The sequence below is a fragment of the Vicia villosa genome, unplaced genomic scaffold (assembly GCF_029867415.1).
Source record: "Vicia villosa cultivar HV-30 ecotype Madison, WI unplaced genomic scaffold, Vvil1.0 ctg.000659F_1_1, whole genome shotgun sequence".
Classification (NCBI taxonomy): domain Eukaryota; kingdom Viridiplantae; phylum Streptophyta; class Magnoliopsida; order Fabales; family Fabaceae; genus Vicia; species Vicia villosa.
Window position 1 is genome coordinate 266,634 of NW_026705294.1, and position 10,921 is coordinate 277,554.

Genomic DNA, 10,921 nt, shown 5'->3' on the forward strand with positions numbered 1-10,921 from the left:
AGATTGTCAAAGAAGATTCATCTATAGATCTAGGAGTTAAAATAAATATAAATCAAAACAGATTCAGTTTATATAAAGATTGTCAAACTGTTATAGCCAATACATAATCACTCAACACTACAATCTAATCATAGCAATCATAAGGAAAAAAGATTCATTGATTCAAAGATTGTCAAAAAGGTTTACAATACAATCAAATCAAAGTCATCATAAGAAAATGATTACACAACATATATTAATATCCAAATTCAAAAAAAGTAAATAAATCATGTACGAACCTTACTTTCAACGATACCAAACCAAACTTTCAACATAATTCTTGAAATGAAACCACCAAGATTGATTGATTCTTTTAACTCTGTTATCTCTCCAATTATAGAGAATGATCTGAAGTTGATATGCGTCTGTCAATAACAGTGTATCATTCTTCTCCAAAAGGCATAGTGGCAACAAATTATGGCGGAATTTATTAAATGGATCATCAATTTGAAGATTATTACGATAACTAATTTTAAGGAATTGAGTCCAAGAGTCTTCCACTCCAAATTCCTTCATTTGCCATAAAACAAAATGAGTTTTATTGAAATCATGAGAAAAACAAAGACAATCCTTTAAAACAAATAGATTTGGTCTAATAAATGACACTTCTTCAAACCCCTTTGGAGGCAACAATTGAGTGTGTGTCTCGGTGCCTAAATCAAAGGAAATAATCACAATTTTCTCACTGATGTAATTGTGATTTGCCAACCAAACGAAGCTACTACTCAAATGCACAACATTCATTCTGTAATCATGATCATGGGGAGAATTTTGAATATTTCTCCAAACATTATGGCCCAAACTCAAAACTCTTACCTGTGTCGTATCAGAAATGAAATAGACCACCTTATAAGTATCGGTTGAATCATCATAACCGAATGTCAAATTAGGATAATATTGGTAATTATGTTCTATAGAATACCCTACTTTTTCTGATATTGTTCTTGTAGCAGGATTCCAAAAACGAAGACACATCTCTTTATGGCCATCGAAGTAAGAAAGATCTAACAAACATATCAATCCATTGCAAGAACCAATTATAGAGTTGCAGTCCTTATCTTTCAATTGATGGTAAGGATCATAGAAACGACGGACAATGATTGGAGGGTTTTCCATCAAACAAAACGCTGCCTCATCCTCAACAAAGAAATAAGATACAAGTGTGAGGTTCAGATTACACGCAGATCGTTTAAGGTGTCGTTTGACAAAGATGGGATCAGAGATGAGTGACTTCCATGACTTACTGACACATCTCAGTTGCAAGAGTGATTTGACAGGAAGAAAGGAAAGCACTTCGGCAACAAGTTCTTCCGGGAGAAATACCGTCGACAGCGACATCTTGGGAGATCGGATATTTATGTGAGAGTATAGAAAATTTGGAGCTAAGTGGAACCCTAATCACACACAGGAAAACAAAATGGTTTCAAAAATCAAAAGTGTAGAACTCGTGGAAGGCTTTATTTTGTTTCTCTATTTATGCTTAATTTTAGGTATAGAATATTATTTATGCTTAATTTTAATTCTCTAATTTAACTTTTTTTTTTTATGTTTTTGAACTCAAAATTAATAATTTATTTATTTCTTAATAATATTTTACTATATATGTTCCACACAAATTCTTATATAATATTTTCTTATGTTTCACAATGACACGGTTGTAAAAAAAAGACATTTTTTTTGGAGGCTTTTGCTACACAGAATTCCTACTAAAGATCAACGAATTCACAAACAGGGAATTTTGACGAATCAAACTGAGTTGCGCGTCTTTCGTGATTTGGAACCTGAAACGTTGTCGCATCTTTTACGGCAATGTATGTACTTGAATAGAATTTGGAACAAGGTCTTTGAGTGGATTGGTACCCCGAAGAAATTATCGCTTGCTGAGTTTGTGGATCTCTCGTCCCATTGGGATAAGGTGAAGTGTGCTTCCCGCATAGCTACTATGGAGGTAATTTGTCTGGTCCATTTGGCTCGTCTGTAACGCTATTATTTTTAAGGGAGGGGCTTTTATATTCAAATATGTTTTGTCGGCTATCGTGTGGAGGTCATGGATATGGGTTTGTTCTAATTGTAAAAAAGCCGAATTATGTAATTTTTACTATTGGAACACTCTACCTCTCCTCTATTTTAGGAAGTAGAGGTTTTTCGTCTTGTTTTTCCGTTGGTTGGAGTATCACTTATACTCCCTTTAATAATATCATTGCTTATTCAAAAAATAATAATACATTATCCCTTTGCTCCTTTTGTAAAAAAGTCGATCTTTATAATTTTTATTATTGAAATACTTTACATCTTCTTTGTTTCAGGTAGCAGAGGTTTTCCGTTTAGTTGTTGTGGTTAGACTATCCCTATACTCCCATTAATAATATCTCTGCCCATTAAAAAAATAAACATTATTAAATTCAAATTTAAAATATGTATATTTCTCATAAACCCTTATATGATATTTTCTTACGTTTAACAATGACACATTTTTAATAAATAATTACATTATCAAATTAAAATGTAAGAGTTTGATATATGCAAAAATAATGTGAAATTAAAATAATGGAAATTAAATCTATAATTAACAATATCATGTATTAGTTTTTTTCTATTACGCAATTATATGTTTCTTTCATCGTATTTTTGTGTAAAAAAGGTCTGAGAACCCTTAGTTCTCTTGTTTATAATATCCTGTTTACACAACAAAATGTTTCTTTCATTTAGAAATCAGAAATATATGTACTCAATAATTCTTTATCTGTTCTTGTTAATGGTAGTTCCACTAGGGAATTTGAAGCTTCTAGAGGTTTAAGACAAGGTGATCCCGTTTCTCCTTTCCTTTTCCTTTTGGTAGCGGAAGGCTTTGCGGGTTTATTTTGGATGATACTATGCTAAATGGAGAAGTCACTTAGAATAATTTGTGGACCATTAAAGCTATTCTTAGAGTTTTTGAATTGGTGTCTTGTTTGCGCGGGTTAATCTTGCTAAAAGTAAGCTTTATGGTCTTAATCTTGATACCAACTTTTTCCATGCGACGAGGACTTTTTTATCTTGTGGGATTACTTTCTCCCTTTTGTGTTTCTTGGTCTTCCGGTTGGGATCAATCTTAGAAGGAGAGACTCTAGGGTGCCCATTATCTCGAAGATTAGAAGAAGATTAGCGGTGTGGCATAATAGGTTGCTTTCTATTGGTGGAAGGGTAACTCTCTTGAACTTAATCTTATCAAATATTCCTATTTTCTTCTTCTCTTTCTATAAGGCTCTTAAGGTTGTTATCAAAGAAATTATCAAGATACAACATAATTGTTAGACGCTTGGCTTACGTATCTAGAGGGGGGTGAATAGATACTTCAGAGTTTATTGCGGTTTTCTTAAAAATTTAGGTGAAAGCATTTAGGAATCGACTTGCGTCTACTCCGAACCGCTACGGAAAGGATCGGATATGCTTTAAACATACAAACTGATTAGGATGTGAAGATGAAAATACTTTCAGAGAATCAACAAATTATGATAAGAGAAATTGTTTTAATGTTTAACTTGAATAAGCTTGTTTCCAATGAATTTGATTGATGAAAGTAAGCAATAGGCAATGATCTATACTATGGCGTATGGATAATTTTCAAAGTAAGCAATATATCAAACACGTGGTGTATAATAACCAAATTGAGTTATGGATCAATGTGTGGTGACTTGTGATGTGTTTGCAGATTTTATCACACAAGTTTAACACTTTGATTTGTTAATCAATTTGCGATTTTAATCAGAAATAAGCACAACGTAAACGAAAAGATAAATGCGATAATGAACACGATATTTGTTCAGTAAGTTCATCGACCGTCCTCGCTACGACTACATCTGCCCCCAATTCCAAACGGGAATTGGGATGTCTTTCATTATTAATTGAAAAATGTTTATACAAAAAGATAACAAAGCAATAACGATAAACCGAATATTTGAACTTATGCTTGTGTTTGAATATTGTTATGTTATTGTATTTGATTTGATGTTTGGATATATGTGTTGAGGGCTATGAGGCCAAATGTTGAATTCATATGATATATATATATATATATATATGAGTTGCTTATGTTATATAGTTTGGTAGATGAATATAGTATAGGACATATTCATTGAAATTTCTTGGTGTTTATTCTTCCGCGTGTGATATGCATTATTAATGAAAACATGAAGTTTCAAATTTTGTTATGAAATGATCAGGTGCATGTTTGTATATTTACTTTAGGTTTTCATTGCGGTGAATACAACATGTGACGCCCTTTTGCTTATGCATTTTAATTACTCTGTGAATAATTGTTATATTTTGGGGTTTAGAAAAGGGGTGTTACAAACATCAATACTTGCTTTCTTCAAAATCTCTCTTTTTTGCACACTTTTCAAAAGTTCTTGGAATGAAGGAGGCTATTCTTCAATCTAGAACTTAAACATTGAAAGTGAGTGCTCTAACATCTCAAGGAGGTTGAGTGGAAGTAATCCAGACCTTCATTGGAGCTTTGTAGCAGTTGGAGCACCATAATCACTTTCAACTTAGAGCATATGCAAGTGGAGTCGAGTTGAGCAATTCAGAATGTGTCAAACTAACAAACTAATTGGAGTGCATCAACAGCTTCCTTAGGGTGTAAGGACAAAGGAAGTTATCCAGATGCCTGCAACACATCTGTAAGTGCAGAATCAGCATCTTCCATTTTCACTTGGAGCTTGAGCAACTGGAGTTGAGTTGGGCAATTAAGGGTCATCCAAGGTGAAATAAAGGTCCCTTTAGCATCCCTGAGGTACAAGAAAGCTTTTGCAATCATCAAATCATTGCTAGGAGTCCTCTACCATAGCCATCGACCTGCAGTTTCAGAGGTAGGTTCTCAAACTCTAACTCTATAATTCTTGCATCTATCTTGTTATAACCCAATACCAATTTGTCCAACATCACGAGAGGATTAAAAACCCTCTATCATCATTCATTTATTCATCATATTTGTCATTTAATTTTAGTTTTAGGGTTTTAGCGTTCTTCGTGTTCATATTAATATTATTGAGTTACACTTATAATAAATGAATTCCGAGAATACCATCGTGTTCCTTGTTAAAAACCGAGTGAAAATCATGTTTGGTTCATTCCATTTGGTGGAGAAACGAGTGAGATAGAAACTCAAAAATCTTCAAGCTCGAGGTTGAAGATGAAGATGGTGGCGCCAAGTTTGAATTTCAAAAACGAGGGTATAATATAATTGGTTCAAGGCATTTTCTTGAAAAGCCACGCGCGTGGTCCATTTGGTTGTTGTTTTGAGTGTTGACCTCAAGGTCACGAGTTTAAGTCCCGATGGGACTAAACCCTCTTTTTTAACACTATTTTCTTTCAAATTTTTTACCAACTTCACTCAATTATTTCACCAATCAAAATTAATCTTTTTCACTTGATTTTTCACACACTTCTCATATTACCTATTTTATGAATACAAAAAAAAATCACAAAAATATTATTTATTTGACATTTTTTATTAGGTTTAAAATGATGTATTTTTAAGTATTTTTAATACTTTTAAAATATGTTTTCCTTTTGATTTTCAAAGCCTAATCTTTATAAATATTTTGTGAATAAACTCTAATTATTTAGGTCCTAACACTACGCCAAATTTGTCTTTTAGCAACACCCCTACGAGAGCGTTTTTAGGGAAAAGCGCTGCTATAGGTTTCGCTAAAAACAAAACTAAAAATCAAGGGAAAAAAGCGCTGCTATAGGGGACCCTACAAAAGCGCTGGTATAGGGGAGGATATGAAAGCGCTTTACAAAAGCGCTGCTATAGGGAAGGATATGAAGCGCTTTTTAAAGCGCTGCTATAGGGATAGGCTTCGAAAGCGCTTTTATCCTAAAAAGCGCTGGTATAGGCCTAGCTACGAAGGCGCTTTTAAAAAGCGTTGTCATAGCCTTTTTAACATTAAAATTTTAAAAAAAAAAATTATACTAAACGCATTTGCCCTCACAAATCCCTAGTTCCCTCTTTCTCTCTTGCCATCGTATTCCTTCCAAGAAACTCAGAAAACTCAGAAAAATTCGCAGTCGTCATATTGCCATCGTTGCCATCCATTTGCACGACCATTTCACTTCTGTTATTCTTCGTCTCGTCACCCCTCTGCGTGACCACTCCTTCTCTTGCTGCAACCACTACTTCTCTTGCTACGCGACAACTACTTCTCGCCCAAAAAATGCCGCCGTAGAAACCATATAGCAGGTATTAGTTTGTTAATTATGTGTTATCTTCATGGGTCTGTTGTAGTTTTAGGGTTTTGTGTTGGAAATTTGTTGAACAAAAATCTGTGCTGGAAATTTGTTGTGTTTGCTGGAAACTTTTTAGAATGCGTGTTATGAGTGTTTTATTATGTTCTAGTGGAAGTGGTTGTTTTTTAGTGTTTTATTAGAAGGTTTTTAGTTTTATTTCTTATAGGAAAAGAGGTTTGCAGTTTATAAATATATATGTTGGTGTTGGCATACATCTGTGGTGTATGGTAGGTAGCTTCTTCATTTTGCTTAAGAAATAGGTGACAAGATTGTGTTAGAGCTATGAAAATGAACTATGGAATGTCGCATTTAGGTGACATTTTTCTGTCTATCAAGATAATGAGGACAATTTAATTATCTTGGCTCTATAACTTTTTAGAGCTCTAATTGATTATATTAATGTAAAGGTTGATTTTATTAATCTCAGTTGGTGGTGAGTGGTGACTAACATTGTGTGATACGTGAAAGACTGAGAAAAATGTTACCTGTGGATTATAGTGGTTGTGTGTGCAAGTGAAAATGCCTAGCTATTCATAACAAATTATAGTATTAATAATATTTGTTTTTAGTTATTAATAATCCTTTTATATACTCCTCTTTTTACATTTTTATAGTTACAGATTATGTATCAAAAACAATCTTCACTTTAGAAATGCCTAAAGTTTTCATTCCTAAATGCTCCATTAGAATAAAAGGTTTTTACTAAATTTGCCAAGTCTAGGTACATGGCTGTCTGGATTTTAGTAGCATGATAAAACATCATGTCGATTCTTGTTTTATTCATTCTTTGAATTTAATTTAAACAACATAAGTTTGTTCATACTTGCGTATCGATGTTGATTTTGTCTTGGTGTTTAAGTCACTTTTAAAGGTGATTTTGTCCTGGTGTTTTCTAACTTTGTGAATTTGCTATAGGGGTTACTTGTGAAGAGTGAAAGTTTGATTATTTTCAAGAATCTTACATTGTTTGGGTCTAGAAGTTGCTTACTTCTATACAGGTAATTAACTGTTCTCTCTCGGCAAAGTAATTAGTTGTTCTTTGAATGAACTGCTATGATGGATCCTTTCCACTTTAATTAGTTGCTTACTTCTCTACTTATGAATGATTTGTAATTAGTGGTTGAGTCGGTTTTTATTGTATGAAATTTTTCATAATATAAGTTTTATTTCCTTTGAATAAGCAGCATTTGTCGGCTTTGTTACTAATAATATTGTTGATGTTTCTGATCAATGGCAATTTGTTTTCTTGGAAAATTTGAAGTATAGATGTTGTTGTGGGGTCTGTTTTGAAACTTTGTTGTGGTATAGAATTTTAGTGTTGTTTTCATATTGAGGAAATACTATTAGTGCAGAATTTTATATGAGGGGATTGGGTCGTTTTGTGTTGCTTGCTCATTATTGTGTGACAAATTTTGATAATGACTTTGTGTTGGAGTCTTTAATTGTGTTTGAGCAAAGTTAGTTTAATTGACCGTGTTGTTTAGTTCATACTTTCCAGGACTAGGATCGTCCGCTCGTCGGATTTTGAGAATTTCGGGCTTATATTCTGATTTAGTTATTGTTAGAGATGATTTAGTTATATGTATCTGTTGTAAACATGTGAATTGAACTATAATGGTGTATATATATATTTTATTTTGGATTATAACGGTATTATATTGGTATATAATGTCTTACAAACGGGTTTTTGTTGAAATAATGGTGTATATATATATATATATATATATATATATATATATATATATATATATATATATATATATATATATATATATATATATATATATAAGGCTTGAATTACATGTTTAATGATTATTTTAAAAAAAATTACAGGTTGAAAATAAATATAAATTACAGGTCGAACTGGGAGGCTTAAATTACAGGTTGCACTTTAAAATACTGCGTTTAGCAATGAAAGCGCTTTCAAAAACGCTCTTAAAGGCCTACCTACGAAAGCGCTTTCTAATTAAAAGCGCTGCCTAAGATAATAAAAAAAGCATAAAAGATAAAAAAGCGCTACTTACGAAAGCGCTTTCTGGAAAAAGCGCTGCTACAGGGGATGCTACGAGAGCGCTTTTCTGGAAAAAGCGCTGCTATAGGGGATGCTACGAGAGCGCTTTTCTAGAAAAAGCGCTGCTATAGGAGATGCTACGAGAGCGCTTTGGGCGTACCAAAAAGCGCTGTCTTTACCTACGGCAGCCTACCATAGGCAGCGCTTTTAAGCGCTCTAAAAGCCTATAAAAAGCGCTGTGAAAGCCCTTGTACGGTGTAGTGTAATTAAGTTGTAGATATTGTATCTTACCTTAATTTGTTGGTTTTACCATTAAAAAAAACTATTTTCTTCAATTTCCGATTAAACAGACAATTAGGGGTTTCAAACAACAAAACCCTATATCCTTCAACCAAAGTTCAATCATTTAAAAATAGTTAATGGGCCTCTCTTTGAGTATAAGTCCCAACCCCCCTTTCAATTCAATTCAATTTCATTTCAGTTCAGTTCAATTCAATTCAATTCAACTTCAATTCAATTTCATTTCAGTTCAGTTCAATTCAATTCAATTCAACTTCAATTCAATTTCAATTCAGTTCAATTTCAAAATTCAAATTTCTTTCAACTGTTCTTTACAAACAGTAAAGTGTTCATATGAACCCTTTTGTTTTGGTACATACTTGTCTGTTTTAAAACCTTGTCTTCTGTACAAAATTCTCTCACCTGTTTTAAATCTCTGGTACTAGGAGGGGCATTATTCCCTGTGAAACTGCTCTTAGACCTTTGGGCCCCTATTCTGAGGTATAAACTCCCAAACTTCAATTATTCTGTTTTCAAACTTTTAAGCTGTTTTTTTCAATTCAAATCTTCAAATTCAAACATTCAACTGTTTTCAATAAGACATTCATCTATCTTTCAAATAAAGCATTCAACTGCTTTTCAATAAAACATTCAACTGTTCAATAAGGCTATGTACATACATCCTAGGCCTCTTCTTCATCCTGGTACATTTTTACAAGCTTTCATTTACTGCTTTAAATACTTTGTTCAATATAACCTGTTAATATATACTGTTTAAATCTTCATCTGAGAAAAACCATAGGACAGATAAACATGTATATATATTATAGGACTATGACCTAGGATTGAGGATGACTTCCCGGTGAAGACTCTTTTCTAATAGAATAACATAGATTCTTACCTCAAGATGAATTATTCCCGGTGAAACATCTTAAAAAAGCCTTAGATCAACAATAAGGCACATCCACCCAAGAGGAATTATTCCCGGTGAAACCTCTTACCCCCTGCTTAAAGCCAAGTTAGACAAGCCAACGTAGCTTTCTCTTGTGCTATAACAAGGACCCTCGATTAGCCTCCTCTTGGGATTACAATGCAAGGACCCTCAGGATTCCTAAAAGCATAGACAATAGAAAGGTTCCCGTAGAGTACTACGGATACTTAGGGTGCTAATATCTTCCCCTAGTATAACCAGCCTCCCGGATCCCAGAAAACTCTATTAGGTGAAATCCCCACACCTAAGCACCTAAGATAGATTGAGATCTTTTTCCCCTTTCTCTCCGTTAGGATAAATTAAAAGTTCGTGTGACTAGGAAACATTCCCCCAAGACTGCCTTTTCTTCCAAATTTTGCGTGAAGGATTGTGCGTGCCATTTCCGAAAAGAAAGAAAAAAGATGTTGATGATCAAAAGCATTATTATCAAAGAATATCCCTTTTCACCCGTTACAGACGCTAGTCATTAGATTCTTTGGTAAGAACGTTGACTATCATTTGACAAATGTTTTCCTTTAAGATCATACTATCAAGGTTGAAGAAAAAGTGAAAATTTACCCTAGATTTTGAGATCATAATCCTTAATAATAGTTTCTTTATGGTCAAGTGCGAACTGTTTGCATATTCTAGCTACTTTCTCTCAAACACACTCTATATTATTAAAATATCATTTTCTCATAAAATTGAAGAATTTACACAAAAAAAAAATTAAAACTATAAAATTAAAAATTACAATTATAAAATATCACTCATAACTAAAAATAAAGACTATTTTTTTATTCAGAAACAAAAATAAAGAGGGTACATCTTCTTTAAGAAGAAACTATGTTAATTAATTATTGGGTTAAACCCTATTTTGCCCCCTGCCATTTGGGGTGAATCTCAAAAAGGACCCTGTAAAAAAAAAAACACAGATTCCATCCTTGCCAAATTCAGATTCCCTCATTTTAAACCCTCAGTGGATGAGATCCCATAAAAAGCTGACATGGACTTGCCACGTTGGCATATCTTATTATTTGAGGTACAGGTGTCATTTTTTATTTTTATTTTTAATTCAGAATAAACATTTAACATATTTTAATTATTGAAACACTTAAACTTAAAATTAAAAAATCAAATGAAGATATAAACCTTTCGTTCTCCCCCTTGCAACCCTAAAACAGAAAAGTTCCATTTGCATGTTCTCCATCTTCTCTCTTCAACGTCCATTTTCAACCCATCTTCAAAGAGAAAGTATCAACAGCTGTAAGGTATGATTATTTCAGTTCATCTATTGTTCCCGATTCCATTTTTCATGGTTATTAACGGTAGGTTTTTCTATTGCAAGA

General features: G+C 33.1%; 1 protein-coding gene across 1 annotated transcript; it reads right to left on the reverse strand.

Annotated features, from left to right (window-relative positions):
- Positions 1–247: 247 nt before the first annotated feature.
- Positions 248–1,474, reverse strand: LOC131630215 (F-box/kelch-repeat protein At3g06240-like). The gene has a single exon (XM_058901001.1). The coding sequence runs from the start codon at positions 1,375–1,377 to the stop codon at positions 286–288; it is 1,092 nt and encodes a 363-aa protein (XP_058756984.1). The 5' UTR covers positions 1,378–1,474; the 3' UTR covers positions 248–285.
- Between the last annotated feature and the right edge of the window lie 9,447 nt (positions 1,475–10,921).